Source organism: Oncorhynchus nerka, linkage group LG25, assembly GCF_034236695.1.
Source record: "Oncorhynchus nerka isolate Pitt River linkage group LG25, Oner_Uvic_2.0, whole genome shotgun sequence".
NCBI lineage: Eukaryota > Metazoa > Chordata > Actinopteri > Salmoniformes > Salmonidae > Oncorhynchus > Oncorhynchus nerka.
The window spans coordinates 21,522,312-21,538,849 of NC_088420.1; the positions used below are offsets into that span (position 1 = coordinate 21,522,312).

The window sequence follows — 16,538 nt, forward strand, 5'->3', positions numbered from 1 at the left end:
TGGGAGCTATAGTAATTACCTGAAATGTTAGTCACATGCAATTTCTCAATTGGGGGGGGCTGCATCATTTGTGGGGGACAACATGTTTACTGTTTACTTGTTTTTAACTAGCACCATAGATTTTTTTTTTTTTTTTACACTATTCCCTGATGTTTACATGGCAGCCTAGAGCTGCTAGTTGCCAGCTCATTCTACAGCTGTCACTCTTAGTAGATTCTCAGTTGGATTCTTTTTTAGAATAAATCGGGCACACTTGACTGATGTCACTGCACTCTCCTTTTATAGGAACATTGCTTTCTTTGGTCAGTTCCATTTTTGCAATGTCTGCTGCCTTGTGCCGTTGTATACCAGTACAGTACGAGTGAGGAACAGCCTAAACTTTTTCACAGATTTCATTTGTATTTATTCCCCCCATAATCCATTACTTTGATCTTTCCTTGTCCCTCATGAAACAAATTGTGGTTATTCCAGACAAAATGCTGACAAATATGATTTTAGAAAGGCGGTCTGTTAGCATCAAAATACATTATAATGATAGGGCTGTTGCTTTATGTTTGCAAGGTCATCCTTTTGGCATTGCATGTTCTGCAGAAAATAGATTTTCCATCCTTTAAATGTTAAATGTAGAGTGCTGTAGTCTGCAGTATTGCTTTTATTGTGGGTGTTGATTTCTTATTTCAGTACTCCTCCTTGAGTCATTTTTTGAAACAGACTGATGTTTCAGTAGATAGGTGGCTCATCAATGGCCAGCACTGTCTAAAAACAGGGCAGTGTGTGCTGTAGGCAAATGCATGATGATGTTTAATAGATGGCCTATCTCTGGCCATCTATTAAACATCATCATGCATTTGCCTACAGCACACACTGCCCTGTTTTTAGACAGTGCTGACCATTGTTGAGCCATATATATTTAGAGGAGTAGATCAGCTTTAATATTGCAGATACATTGTGGGTTCTATCAATGTAATTGTTACCAGTCAAAAGTAAGCACACCTACTCATTCAAGGGTTTTTAGTTACACAACTGATTGGCTCAAACACATTAAGAAGGAAAGAAATTCCACAAATAAACTTTTAACAAGGCACACCTGTTAATTAAAATGCATTCCAGGTGACTACCTCATGAAGCTGGTTGAGAGAATGCCAAGAGTGTGCAAAACTGTCATCAAGGCAAAGGTGGCTACTTTGAAGAATCTCAAATACGGCTGGGCGATATGACTACATCATGTGACGATAGAAAAACCTCTATAGTTTCATATGCTCTATTGTTTATTTCGTTGTGTCGCAAATCACATTCTTCACGGCAATATTTTGGGCAACGTTTTACGTTCTTCCACACGTGCCATGTAAAAGGGAATTTGCAACACAAACAAACATGGAGGAGTGTGAACGTGACACAGAGCACGGAGCTCGTACCTAAAAGAGGGGCTACTGCGGTCGCATGGACGTGGTTTAGGTATGAAAAGTCTGACACGGACCAGAAAACCACCCTCTGCAAAATATGCCGCAGAACGGTCCCGACAATCAGTTCAAACATCACTAACCTATTTTACCACCTACGCAAGAATCATGTGAAACAGTATGGAGAGTCTACAGATGAGATGCAAAAAAGTACAGTAGAGTGCTCAAAACAAACCCACGACTCAGGCTTTTGGCCGCGGCACACCATATGGCAAAGAATCACGAAGATGGAAGGAGATAACAGCTGCCATTACAACTTACAGTGCCTTGCGAAAGTATTCGGCCCCCTTGAACTTAGCGACCTTTTGCCACATTTCAGGCTTCAAACATAAAGATATAAAACTGTATTTTTTTGTGAAGAATCAACAACAAGTGGGACACAATCATGAAGTGGAACGACATTTATTGGATATTTCAAACTTTTTTAACAAATCAAAAACTGAAAAATTGGGTGTGCAAAATTATTCAGCCCCTTTACTTTCAGTGCAGCAAACTCTCTCCAGAAGTTCAGTGAGGATCTCTGAATGATCCAATGTTGACCTAAATGACTAATGATGATAAATACAATCCACCTGTGTGTAATCAAGTCTCCGTATAAATGCACCTTCTCTGTGATAGTCTCAGAGGTCCGTTAAAAGCGCAGAGAGCATCATGAAGAACAAGGAACACACCAGGCAGGTCCGAGATACTGTTGTGAAGAAGATTAAAGCCGGATTTAGATACAAAAAGATTTCCCAAGCTTTAAACATCCCAAGGAGCACTGTGCAAGCGATAATATTGAAATGGAAGGAGTATCAGACCACTGCAAATCTACCAAGACCTGGCCGTCCCTCTAAACTTTCAGCTCATACAAGGAGAAGACTGATCAGAGATGCAGCCAAGAGGCCCATGATCACTCTGGATGAACTGCAGAGATCTACAGCTGAGGTGGGAGACTCTGTCCATAGGACAACAATCAGTCGTATATTGCACAAATCTGGCCTTTATGGAAGAGTGGCAAGAAGAAAGCCATTTTTAAAGATATCTATAAAAAGTGTCGTTTAAAGTTTGCCACAAGCCACCTGGGAGACACACAAAACATGTGGAAGAAGGTGCTCTGGTCAGATGAAACCAAAATTGAAGCAACAATGCAAAATAAAAAAGCAACACAGCTCATCACCCTGAACACACCATCCCCACTGTCAAACATGGTGGTGGCAGCATCATGGTTTGGGCCTGCTTTTCTTCAAAAAGTTCCAACATTCTGGAAGAAAACCTGATGGAGTCTGCAAAAGACAATGATCCAACAAGACAAAATCAAAACAAACAAAATCTACAATGGAATGGTTCAAAAATAAACATATCCAGGTGTTAGAATGGCCAAGTCAAAGTCCAGACCTGAATCCAATCGAGAATCTGTGGAAAGAACTTAAAACTGCTGTTCACAAATGCTCTCCATCCAACCTCACTGAGCTCGAGCTGTTTTGCAAGGAGGAATGGGAAAAAATTTCAGTCTCTCGATGTGCAAAACTGATAGAGACATACCCCAAGTGACTTACAGCTGTAATCGCAGCAAAAGGTGGCGCTACAAAGTATTAACTTAAGGGGGCTGAATAATTTTGCACGCCCAATTTTTCAGTTTTTGATTTGTTAAAAAAGTTTGAAATATCCAATAAATGTCGTTCCACTTCATGATTGTGTCCCACTTGTTGTTGATTCTTCACAAAAAAATACAGTTTTATATCTTTATGTTTGAAGCCTGAAATGTGGCAAAAGGTCGCAAAGTTCAAGGGGGCTGAATACTTTCGCAAGGCACTGTACATCTGAAAAGACATGGCCCCAATTTACACGGTTGAGAAACGGGGGTTTCATGAGTTGGTGCTAACACTAGATCCAAGATACCAAATGCAAATTGATATGTGACATGTATTAATGCCAAAATAACATTCAAAACAGGCAAGCCCCCAAAAATAAATATATTTTTTAGGCCTATATTTATTTTGTTTGCAACTACAGTTGAAGTGTTTTCTATTTACCTTTTTTTTTTTTTTTTGATTTTATACATTAATATATTTTGTTAAATGCTTAATTGAAAATTTGCTCAAAGGTCCTAAATAAAGGGAGAAATAATCAAATATGAGTAAGTACCTTTTATTTGTTGAGTATAATTCAAAATGTATTAAGAAATGGGCCTTTACATGTGGTCATTTTATATAAACTATTTATTCATTGAATTTACAGAAAATGTGCCATATCGTGATAGGTATAATTATCGGGATATGAAATGACCTATATAGGGATATGAGATTTTGGCCATATCGCCCAGCCCTAATCTTAAGTATAAAATATATACACTGCTCAAAAAAATAAAAGGGAACACTTAAACAACACAATGTAACTCCAAGTCAATCACACTTCTGTGAAATCAAACTGTCCACTTAGGAAGCAACACTGATTGACAATACATTTCACATGCTGTTGTGCAAATGGAATAGACAACAGGTGGAAATTCTAGGCAATTAGCAAGACACCCCCAATAAAGGAGTGGTTCTGCAGGTGGTGACCACAGACCACTTCTCAGTTCCTATGCTTTTTGGCTGATGTTTTGGTCACTTTTGAATGCTGGCGGTGCTTTCACTCTAGTGGTAGCATGAGACGGAGTCTACAACCCACACAAGTGGCTCAGGTAGTGCAGCTCATCCAGGATGAGAGCTGTGGCAAGAAGGTTTGCTGTGTCTGTCAGCGTAGTGTCCAGAGCATGGAGGCGCTACCAGGAGACAGGCCAGTACATCAGGAGACGTGGAGGAGGCCGTAGGAGGGCAACAACCCAGCAGCAGGACCGCTACCTCCGCCTTTGTGCAAGGAGGAGTAGGAGAGGCACTGCCAGAGCCCTGCAAAATGACCTCCAGCAGGCCACAAATGTGCATGTGTCTGCTCAAACGGTCAGAAACAGACTCCATGAGGGTGCTATGAGGGCCCGACGTCAACAGGTGGGGGTTGTGCTTACAGCCCAACACCGTGCAGGACGTTTGGCATTTGCCAGAGAACTCCAAGATTGGAAAATTCGCCACTGGCGCCCTGTGCTCTTCACAGATGAAAGCAGGTTCACACTGAGCACATGTGACAGTCTGGAGACACCGTGGAGAACGTTCAGCTGCCTGCAACATCCTCCAGCATGACCGGTTTGGCGGTGGGTCAGTCATGGTGTGGGGTGGCATTTCTTTGGGGGGCCGCACAGCCCTCCATGTGCTCGCCAGAGGTAGCCTGACTGCCATTAGGTACCGAGATGAGATCCTTAGACCCCTTGCATTGGGTTCCTCCTAATGCAAGACAATACTAGACCTCATGTGGCTGGAGTGTGTCAGCAGTTCCTGCAAGAGGAAGGCATTGATGCTATGGACTGGCCCGCCCGTTCCCCAGACCTGAATCCAATTGAGCACATCTGGGACATCATGTCTCGCTCCATCCACCAACGCCACGTTGCACCACAGACTGTCCAGGAGTTGGCGGATGCTTTAGTCCAGGTCTGGGTGGAGATCCCTCAGGAGATCATCCGCCACCTCATCAGGAGCATGCCCAGGCGTTGTAGGGAGGTCTTACAGGCACGTGGAGGCCACACACACTACTGAGCCTAATTTTGACTTGTTTTAAGGACATTACATCAAAGTTGGATCAGCCTGTAGTGTGGTTTTCCACTTTAATTTTGAGTGTGACTCCAAATCCAGACCTCCATGGGTTCTGACAGAGCTCTAGAGTTCCTCTGTGGAGATGGGAGAACCTTCCAGAAGGACAACCATCTCTGCAGCACTCTGCCAATCAGGCCTTTATGGTATTGTGGCCAGACGGAAGCCACTCTTCAATAAACAGCAAATGACAGCTCCGCTTGAAGTTTGCCAAAAGGCACCCAAAGGACTCTGACCATGAGAAACAAGATTCTCTGGTCTGTAAGTCGCTCTGGATAAGAGCGTCTGCTAAATGACTTAAATGTAAATGTAAATGATGAAACCAAGATTGAACTCTTTGGCCTGAATGCCAAGCATCACATCTGGAGGAAACCTGGCACCATCCCTAAGGTGAATCATGGTGGTTGCAGCATCATGCTGTTGGGATGTTTTTCAGCGATTGGGAGATTAGTCAGGATAGAGGCAAAGATGAATGGAGCAAAGTACAGAGATCCTTGATGAAATCTGCTCCTAGTGCTCAGGACCTCCGACTGGGGTGAAGCTTCACCTTCCAACAGGACAATGACCCTTATCACACAGCCAAGAAAACGCAGGAGTGGCTTCGGGACAAGTCTCTGAATGTTCTTGAGGGGCCCAGCAAGAACCCGGACTTGAACCAAATCATACATCTCTAGGGAGACCTGAAAATAGCTGTGCAGCAACACACCCCATACAACCTGACCATGCTTGAGAGGAAATGCAGAGAAAAATTGAAGAAAATCCCCAAATACAGGTTTGCCAAGCTTGTAGCATCATACCCAGGAAGACTCGGGGCTGTAATCACTGCCAAAGGTGCTTCAACAAAGTACAGAGTAAAGGGTCTGAATACTTATGTCAATGTGATATTTTCGTTTCTTTTAATAAATTAGAAAACATTTATAAAAACCTGTTTTTGCTTTGTTCGTTATGGGGCATTGTGTTTAGATTGAGTGTGGGGGGGGGTCGATTTAATACATTTTAGAATAAGGCTGTAACCTGACTGGAAAAAGACAAAGGGTCTGAACTTTCCGAAGGCAGTGTGTGTGGAGTAAACTAATGGACAACAACACTTGTGCTTCTACTTCCAGCTTATACATACTATATACATATTTTACGGACACTGAATATTTTACATTAGTTGTCTTTTTTAATTTGTTTTTAGTCCCACCCTTCAGCTACCCTCAACCCCTCCCATCTATCTCTGAAAACCTTCCAGTTTTTATTTCTAATTGCCATATATTTTTTCAACTGTGCTGTAATGTTTCACTTTCTATTCTCATAGTTTCTACAGATTGTAAATGAAAGATTAACATTTTTACTGAGAGTATTATTGATCAATTGACCTATGGCTTTTCAAGTCACCCAGGAGTGCTATTTGCAGAGATCCGGGTAAATGTTGCAATCTTCAGCTGTTCCTGTACCTGCGACCAAAACAAAGCTACATATGGGCAGTATCAAAACAAGTGATCTAATGATTCTCTAAACAGCTAAATCTGCAGAGCTAGGCAGAGTTTTTGTCAGTTCTTGTCATAAACCTTGTGCCATGGAATCCGCACATCAAATCTCTTTTTGCAACCTGTATGGTGCAGCTGTACGTTTTTTGGTTCTTAAATTCAACTGGTATACTTTATTTTTCACCATTTTCTTTAACCAATTTTGGTCTTTAATGTAGGGCTGACAGACAAGTTCCTTACCTTCTTTCATGTGCCTCATTCTTCCCTCCATCTTGTCTCTGTCCCCACAGCGTTCAGCCTCCACCAGCCTATGCCCATCCCACCACAGCCAGCTACAATGTCCAGCCGGCCCCTGCCGTGGCCCATGCAGTGACTGCCTCCTATGCCCCTGCACAACCAGCCAGGCCCGTTGCCTCTGCCTACCCGGTGGCCTACCAGACCCACGCTACCCCCCCAGACTATGGCTACCGGCAGCCGGACCCCACGCCCCAACCCACCACCACCCCACAGACATACCAGCTACCGATATACACTGAAACGGTAAGTCACAATTCCATTCCTTATCATCCCATTGCATGCTGTTGTCGTGTTTTATCTATTGGCTATTGCAGTAGTCGATCACGATCGACTGGTCGAGCGTCAAGGAATTCCTAGTAGATCACCTAAAATCCTCATTTTTTGTGTGTTGCGCTATTAGCAGTAGGTGCACACGTGTAGCTAGCCCTGCGTTTTGATTATTATTATTATTATTATTAGCAGCAGCAGCTCGTTGTCTATATTTTAATATCGAGGAATATTTCACTTTCTCTGGTCATAGGAACAACATGAATTTATGCATGAGGCAGATGCGGTGCGACTCGAGTTTCGCCATCAGGTGGAGACGGTGTGCCCTCACTCTGGTCAGTCTCACCGACTGGGGAAAAATCGCTTTGAACGGTCATCCAACTCAGAATTCCAAGTCGGAACTTGGGCCTCTTTCTAGAGCTCTGACTTTCCAATCTAAAGATCATTGACCTCCTTTTTATTCCCGAGTTCCCAGTTGTCTTGAAAGCACCATGGCCATCAGATGCAGGTACCATCAGTCCAGTAAAATAAAGAAGCAAATTATTAAAATTGATTCTCCGCTGTGCGTAACAAGTGCTACACCAAGTGATCTATTTTGTTATCAAAGCTCGCCTTTTGAAGTATATGGTCTAAGAAGAACAATATTGGCAGACCATGCATATAGCCAATATGATGTGATAATTTATTAGGCCTACTACACAAACCTCATTCCTACAGGACCGTTTTTATTAGGTTAATGTTATAGTTAAGTCGTGTTTTAAAAATCTGTGCGGTAGATCTCGGCTTGCTTGACTCAGAAAAGGTTGGTGACCACTGAGCTATTGTATATAAATGCAAGTACATGGGGAGAATTTTAGATTGTTAAAGTCACAATCTATTTTGCTTACTATTTACACTTCTGCCATCCATGTTCATGCTGTAAAACAACCTTTCAGGATAACTACAGTTACGGACGCCTGCCTGCAGCCACTAGTTATGAGACTAAGCAATACTACCAGACTAGTATAGCTCCAGCTCATCGGACACCAACAGAAGCTTACTACCAGACAGGTGAGTCATTGCCAACCTTCTTCCCACGCATAATCACACATAAATAGTCATAACACTCTAATACAAAAGCCAATTATTCATTTGAAATGTTCTCTCGTCTGACAGTACATCGTTTTTACTTTGTTATACACTATTAATTTAAACACCTACACTGTGCAAAATAACTTGGCTGCTGGTGTACTACAAAAGCCAGTGTATTGAATATCGTTGAATTGGAACCAAGCCTGTTAAACAACACTCTGTGATGGTTTCCTTCCCTGTAGGCGTGAAGAGTGGCTACAGTCCAGTCAGCACAGTATACAGCCAGCCGCCACCACCACAGACTTTAAAGCCTCTGGCCCCTGCCAGCTCAGCGTCCACCAGCTACAACATCTACCCAGTGTCCACCAGTGTACAGCAGCCCCCCATCTCGTCTTACACCCCCTGCTCGTCCTTCAGCTCCACAGCTGGCACCTACTCTGGCAAGAACAAGAACATATCCCCACACAGCCAAGAATCAACCTTTGTGAAATATATTTATTTGTCGCAGTGTATGTTTTTACAGTGTGACCCCCCCCTCACCCTTCTTCCCCGTCTCAACTCTCTCCTTTTTTTATTTATTATTTTTTTTTTTTACCTCTCAGGCGTCAGCTACTCTACTTATGATTCAAGTGGCTACACTTCCACCCCCTCATACTACCAGCCTGCCCAGCTACCTCAGCCCCAGCCGCCCCCCCAGCAGTCCCATCCGCCTCCCAAGCAGCTCACCAGCTCCTCCTGGAGCAATGCGGGCAGCAACATGGTGGCTGCTCCCACGGTCAACGCCTACAAGAAGCCCATGTTCCACCAGAACAAGCTTCAGAAGCCGAAAGCACCGCCCAAGCAACCCCAGCTGCACTACTGCGACATCTGCAAGATCAGCTGTGCTGGACCGCAGGTAGCGGCGCTTTGTGGATGATGCGTTATGAGGGACAGGTTATTTGTTGGCAATGGACATAAGCACTTTAGAGTCAAATGAATGTACAGTATTTTAACATACAACAGTTAAACATGCAAAGTGCCTAAGAGGAGACATACTGTAGCAACACAGGATGTACAGTTTTTTTTTTGTTGAAGGTTTGCTGTTGTAGATAAGTTTAATTAACTGTTGTTGAATTGTTTTCTCTGCAGACGTACCGAGAGCACCTCGAGGGCCAGAAGCACAAGAAGAAGGATGCAGCTCTGAAGTCTGGCAGCGCGGGGGGGAGCAACGGGCCCCGGGGGATTCAGACCCAGCTACGCTGTGAACTATGTGACATTGCCTGCACTGGCGTAGACGCGTACGCTGCCCATATCCGAGGGGCCAAGCACCAGAAGGTCAGCACAGCTGCACTGACAGGAGGAGTAACATCAGGCAACTAGCTAGCTAATTGATGCACCGTTTAGCTAGCTAATTGATGCACCGTTTAGCTAGCTAATTGATGCACCGTTTAGCTAGCTAATTGATGCACCGTTTAGCTAGCTAATTGATGCACCGTTTAGCTAGCTAATTGATGCACCGTTTAGCTAGCTAATTGATGCACCGTTTAGCTAGCTAATTTGTCGAGATCAGCTCTGTGATAGTTGGTATGTCTTTAGTATAACACTTTTTACTCAGGCATTTATGTGACATCCATTTTATTGTTACTTTTTATTTTATTTAGCCTGTATAGCCCACTCCGTAACAGTTGCCAATGTTTTCCAGGGAGTCCTACGGAGTCCACCTCACAATGTATTATGATGTTTTATTTAGGGCCGGGACGATACTAGTATCACGATACTCGTTAGTATCGTGGCAAGGAAACGAAACACAAAGCAGATTTAACTTCTTTAGGAAAACAGCCCTAATGTTGGAAACAAACATTATGTTGTCATCCAGAGCCACATGTATTTATTTTCCAAGCTATAGCACAATATTTGACATACAGCAGGTTTTTAAAGGACCAAAGAGTTTGCTCTCCTTCATGTTTTAAATATTGCGATACTGGTATTGTGCATGCCTTAGTTTTATTTATCTCCCTCTTAACCCTGTGTAGGTGGTGAAGCTCCACACCAAACTAGGCAAACCTATACCTTCAACTGAGCCTGTTTTAGTGAACAATGCTCCAATTATCTCAACGTCGACCGCTGGGAAGACAACCCCTATCATTGTTACGGCAACTGCTCCGGTAGCGCCACCCAAACTGGTGGTCGTAAACGCCACCAAGGCCCCAGCACCTGTGAAGAAGCCAGTCGCACCCAAAATAACCCTTCTTGGTAAGTCTTCCAAGGAATCAGTGTTTATTAGTTGGAATTATGATATCTGTCCTGACAGAATAAACCAATAATGTTTAATTTAAGCAGTAATTTTGGACTCAAGCTACAATGCTAAAATGCTCCATACTTTTTTACATACTTTTTTGACTTTCTCTTGACAGCCAACAAGCCGGCCACCCCTCCAGTATTCAAGGAGAATGAAGCCAAGCAGTCAGCAACAGCGTCAAAGAGTGAGACCACGAGTGACGATGAGGACGGGGATGGAGTGGGGAGGCAGGGCGACGTCCAGCCTGTAGGACATGACTATGTGGAGGAGGTAGGAGTTCATTTATTTCTTGTTTATTTAATTGATTCACTAACCATGTTGTTAAAGATACTAAGGTATGTTGTATGTTGTAATGCAAGTTTACATTTTTATCCTCAGGTGCGTAATGATGATGGGAAGGTAATTCGCTTCCACTGTAAACTCTGTGAATGCAGTTTCAATGACCCCAATGCTAAAGACATGCACCTGAAGGGACGCAGGCACCGGCTGCAGTACAAGGTCAGAAAGTACTACATACGATGTATTATCTTTTCGCAAGATGTTTCTAGAGCTAGCAGCTACGTACTACAATGCACTTATTGTACTGCCAAAATTAATTGACTGTAACTTAGGCATTGAGCCCTGTTGTACAAGCATTATGTCAAGTCACTGCAAAACTAGCGCCACTAGATGGCAGAATTTATTTAGGCAGGATGTAGACATGCTTGATGTCCTGTAGCCCCCTTGTAATTTGGTCATCTGTTGAATTATGTATACCTTGACACATCATATAATCATTTATTTGGATGATGGCTATAGGCCTACCTCTCAGTTGGAGAGCCTGCTACTCACTCACTGGGTGTGTGTTATGTATGTATTTTATGTATGTATGTATGTTTGACAGCTCTTGACATTGTTTACTATCCCTTCCATCCCCTCCTGTAGAAGAAGGTGAACCCAGAGCTGCCGGTGGAGATCAAGCCCAGTAATCGGGCCAGGAAGCTGCAAGAGGGCAAACTGAGGAAGCAGAAGGCTGTGCTGAAGAGACAGCGGGATGACGAGCAGCGCTGGCACTTGGAGATGAGGTCAGAGCCAGATGGCAGCTGGCACACAGAGATGAGGTCAGAGCCCTTGCTTAGGCACAGATCTAGGATCAAGCTTACCCTCCCCAAATCCTAGCCTCATCCATTTGGGGTTAAGGTTTGAGCTGTGCTTAGTCATTCTTCTTATGTTTCTTGCTGATGATGCCAGAGGAAGGCAGACAGGGGAACCCCACTTGTGGGTGCTGGGTAAACTCCCCATGCAGTTTTGCAGCCCACGCTGTCACACTGTGGTTCAACCAAAAGGGGAATCCCCTGCCTTCTTCAGTAATAGAATATTATACCTGTTCCCCTTTTCAGTACCTTTCCTCCTAATATATTAATAGAATGCCTGCAACATGATGAGAACTCAAATGAAATGTATTTATAAAGCCCTTTTTTACGTCAGCAGATGTCAAAGTGCTAAACAGAAACTCAGCCTAAAACCCCAAACGGCAAGCAATGCATATGTAGAAGCACGGTGGCTATGAAAAACTCCTTAGAAAGGCAGGAACCTAGAGAGGAACCAGCCTCTGATGGGTGGTTGTTCTAGGTGAAGATTATAAGAGTACATGGTCATTAAGGCCAGATTGTTCTACAAGATGTTCAAACGTTCATAGATGACCAGCAGGGTCAAATAATAATCAGTGGTTTTAGAGAGTGCAACAGGTCAGTACCTCCGCAGTAAATGTCAGTCGTCTTTTCATAGCAAAGAATTCAGAGGTCGACAGCAGGTGCAGAAAATTACAACAATAACTAGGCTATATATAAATAAATTCATAAAAAATTCTACAATGTGATTTTCTGGATTTTTTTCTTCTCATTTTGTTTGGCATAGTTGAAGTGTACCTATGATGAAAATTACAGGCCTCATCTTTTTAAGTGGGAGAACTTGCACAATTGGTGGCTGACCAAATACTTTTTTGCCCCACTGTACATGGGGTATTGGTACCGAGTCAATGTATTGGGGTACAGGTTAGGACCTACTCAAGAGAAGACTTAAAGTCTGCGTCTCTCACATGGGTAGGCAGACCATTCCATAAACATTGAGCTCTATAGGAGAAAACCCTGCCTCCAGCTGTTGCTTAGAAATTCTTGGGACAATAAGGAGGCCTGCGTCTTGTGACCGTAGCGCAGGTGTAGGTGTTAACGCAGGACCAGATCGGAGAGATGGGTAGGAGCAAGCCCATGTAATGCTTTGTAGGTTAAAAGTAACACCTTGGAACTCAGCCCTAGCCTTAACAGAAAGCCTGTGTAGAGGCTAGCACGAGTAATATGATCACATTTTTTTTTGTTCTTGTCAAGAATTTAGCAGCAGTGTTTAGATTTGTATAAGTCATTTTAGGCTAAAATTGGGGGGGGGGGGGCTTATCCGTAAGAGGTTTTAACACTAACTTAACTTTATTTAGTGCTTTATTTCTTTCCATTTTTTTTCCAACTTTATTAACCAGGTAGGCCAGTTGAGAACTTGTTCTCATCTACCACTGCGACCTGGCCAAGATAAAGCAAAGCAGTGCGACACAGAGTTACACATGGGATAAACAAAAGTACAGTGTGTGCAAATGTAGTAAGATTAGGGAGGTAAGGCGATAAATAGGCCATAGTGGCACAATAATTACAATTTAGCAATTATACACAAGTGACAGATGTGCTGAAGATTAATCTGCAAGTAGAGATACTGGGGTGCAAAGGAGCAAAAAATAAATAACAATATGGGGATGAGGTAGTTGGGTGGGCTATTTATTTGTAGTTGTCCACATGTTATCCACAAGTCAGAATCGTCCAGAGTAGTGATGCTAGACGGGCGGGCGGGTAGAGCAGCAATCGGTTGAAGAGCATGCATTTAGTTTTACTTGCATTAAGAGCAGTTGGAGGCCACGGAAGGAGTGTTGTATGGCATTGAAGATCGTCTGGAGGTTTGTTAATAGTGTCCAAAGAAGAGCCAGGAGTATACAGAATGGTGTCGTCTGCGTAGAGGTGTATCAGAGAATCACCAGCAGCAAGAGCATCATCAGTGATATATACAGAGAAGAGTCGGCCCGAGAATTGATCCCTGTGGCACCCCCATAGACTGCCAGAGGTCCGGACAACAGGACCTCCGATTTGACACACTGAACTCTGTCTGAGAAGTAGTTGGTGAACCAGACGAGGCAGTCATTTGAGAAGCCAAGGCTGTTGAGTCTGCCGATAAGAATGTGGTGATTGACAGAGTCGAAAGCCTTGGCAGGGTCGATGAAGACTACTGCACAGTATTGTCTTTTATCGATGGCAGTTATGATATCATTTAGGACCTTGAGCGTGGCTGAGGTGCACCCATGACCAGCTCGGAAACCAGATTGCATAGCGGAGAAGGTACGGTGGGATTCGAAATGGTCGATGATCTGTTTTGTTAACTTTGCTTTTGAAGACTTTAGATAGGCAGGGTAGGATAGATATAGGTCTGTAACAGTTTGGGTCTAGAGTGTCTCCCCCTTTGAAGAGGGGGATGACTGTGGCAGCTTTCTAGTCTTTGGGGATCTCCGACAATACGAAAGAGAGGTTGAACAGGCTAGTAATAGGGGTAATTTTAGAGAGGGTCCAGATTTTTGCAGAACATCAGCTATCTGGATTTGGGTGAAGGAGAAATGGGGGAGGCTTGGGAAAGTTGCTGTGAGTGGTGCAGAACTATTGACTGGGGTAGAGGTAGCCAGGTGGAAAGCATGGCCAGCCATATAAAAATGCTTATTGAAATTCTCTATTGTAGATTTATCGGTGGTGAGTGTTTCCAAGCCTCAGTGCAGTGGGCAGCTGGGAGGAGGTGCTCTTATTCTCCATGGATTTTAGTGGCCCAGAACTTTTTGAAATTTGTGCTACAGGATGCAAATTTCTGTTTGAAAAAGCTAGCCTTTGCCTTCCTAACTGCCTGTGTATATTGGTTCCTAACTTCCCTGAAAAGTTGCATATCGCGGGGGCTATTCAATGCTAATGCAGAATGCTACAGGATGTTTTTGTGCTGGTCAAGGGCAGTCAGGTCTGGGGTGAACCAAGGGCTATATCTTTTCTTAGTTCTACATTTTTTTGAATGGGGCATGCTTATTTAAGATGGTGAGGAAAGCACTTTTAAAGAATACCCAGGCATCCTGTACTGATGGAATGTCAATATCCTTCCAGGATACCCGGGCCAGGTCGATTAGAAAGGCCTGCTCGCTGAAGTGTTTTAGGGCGCTTTTCTTAAAAAACAACATTTACTCCCTTTTTTTCCCCAATTTTGTGGTATCCAATTGTTAGTAGTTACTGTCTTGTCTCATCACTACAACTCCCGTACGGGCTCAGGAGAGACGAAGGTCGAGAGCCATGCGTCCTCCGAAACACAACCCAAACAAGCCGCACTGCTTCTTAACACAGCGCGCATCCAACCCGGAAGCCAGCCGCACTAATGTGTCGGAGGAAACACCGTACACCTAGCGACCTGGTCAGCGCGCACTGCGCCCGGCCCGCCACAGGAGTCAAATCAAAATCAAATCAAATCAAATTTATTTATATAGCCCTTCGTACATCAGCTGATATCTCAAAGTGCTGTACAGAAACCCAGCCTAAAACCCCAAACAGCAAACAATGCAGGTGTAAAAGCACGGTGGCTAGGAAAAACTCCCTAGAAAGGCCAAAACCTAGGAAGAAACCTAGAGAGGAACCAGGCTATGTGGGGTGGCCAGTCCTCTTCTGGCTGTGCCGGGTAGAGATTATAACAGAACATGACCAAGATGTTCAAATGTTCATAAATGACCAGCATGGTCGAATAATAATAAGGCAGAACAGTTGAAACTGGAGCAGCAGCACAGTCAGGTGGACTGGGGACAGCAAGGAGTCATCATGTCAGGTAGTCCTGGGGCACGGTCCTAGGGCTCAGGTCCTCCGAGAGAGAGAAAGAAAGAGAGAATTAGAGAGAGCATATGTGGGGTGGCCAGTCCTCTTCTGGCTGTGCCGGGTGGAGATTATAACAGAACGTGGCCAAGATGTTCAAATGTTCATAAATGACCAGCATGGTTGAATAATAGTAAGGCAGAACAGTTGAAACTGGAGCAGCAGCATGGCCAGGTGGACTGGGGACAGCAAGGAGTCATCATGTCAGGTAGTCCTGGGACATGGTCCTAGGGCCCAGGCCAGTTGAAACTGGAGCAGCAGCATGGCCAGGTGGACTGGGGACAGCAAGGAGTCATCATGTCAGGTAGTCCTGGGGCATGGTCCTAGGGCTCAGGTCCTCCGAGAGAGAGAAAGAAAGAGAGAAGGAGAGAATTAGAGAACGCACACTTAGATTCACACAGGACACCGAATAGGACAGGAGAAGTACTCCAGATATAACAAACTGACCCTAGCCCCCCGACACATAAACTAATGCAGCATAAATACTGGAGGCTGAGACAGGAGGGGTCAGGAGACACTGTGGCCCCATCCGAGGACACCCGGACAGGGCCAAACAGGAAGGATATAACCCCACCCACTTTGCCAAAGCACAGCCCCCACACCACTAGAGGGATATCTTCAACCACCAACTTACCATCCTGAGACAAGGCCGAGTATAGCCCACAAAGATCTCCGCCACGGCACAACCCAAGGGGGGCGCCAACCCAGACAGGCCGACCACAACAGTGAATCAACCCACCCAGGTGACGCACCCCCCCAGGGACGGCATGAGAGAGCTCCAGTAAGCCAGTGACTCAGCCCCGTAACAGGGTAGAGGCAGAGAATCCCAGTGGAAAGAGGGGAATCGGCCAGGCAGAGACAGCAAGGGCGGTTCGTTGCTCCAGAGCCTTTCCGTTCACCTTCCCACTCCTGGGCCAGACTACACTCAATCATATGACCCACTGAAGAGATGAGTCTTCAGTAAAGACTTAAAGGTTGAGACCGAGTTTGCGTCTCTGACATGGGTAGGCAGACCGTTCCATAAAAATGGAGCTCTATAGGAGAAAGCCCTGCCTCCAGCTGTTTGCTTAGAA

The 16,538-nt window shown here is 44.4% G+C and overlaps 1 protein-coding gene across 6 annotated transcripts in view; it reads left to right on the plus strand.

The window, feature by feature from the left end:
• Nucleotides 1–16,538, plus strand: part of LOC115109197 (zinc finger RNA-binding protein-like) — a 33,856-nt gene that overhangs the window by 6,055 nt on the left and 11,263 nt on the right. For 3 of the 6 annotated variants that reach the window (XM_065009667.1, XM_029633861.2, XM_065009668.1), the window contains exons 2-10: nucleotides 6,885–7,134; nucleotides 8,094–8,208; nucleotides 8,472–8,669; nucleotides 8,832–9,124; nucleotides 9,358–9,543; nucleotides 10,242–10,461; nucleotides 10,623–10,777; nucleotides 10,886–11,005; nucleotides 11,432–11,607. In XM_065009667.1, coding sequence (XP_064865739.1) covers nucleotides 6,885–7,134; nucleotides 8,094–8,208; nucleotides 8,472–8,669; nucleotides 8,832–9,124; nucleotides 9,358–9,543; nucleotides 10,242–10,461; nucleotides 10,623–10,777; nucleotides 10,886–11,005; nucleotides 11,432–11,607 — 1,713 coding nt within the window. The remainder of the gene's footprint in view (nucleotides 1–6,884; nucleotides 7,135–8,093; nucleotides 8,209–8,471; nucleotides 8,670–8,831; nucleotides 9,125–9,357; nucleotides 9,544–10,241; nucleotides 10,462–10,622; nucleotides 10,778–10,885; nucleotides 11,006–11,431; nucleotides 11,608–16,538) is intronic. The other 3 variants (XM_065009669.1, XM_029633863.2, XM_065009670.1) reach the window with 1 other exon arrangement.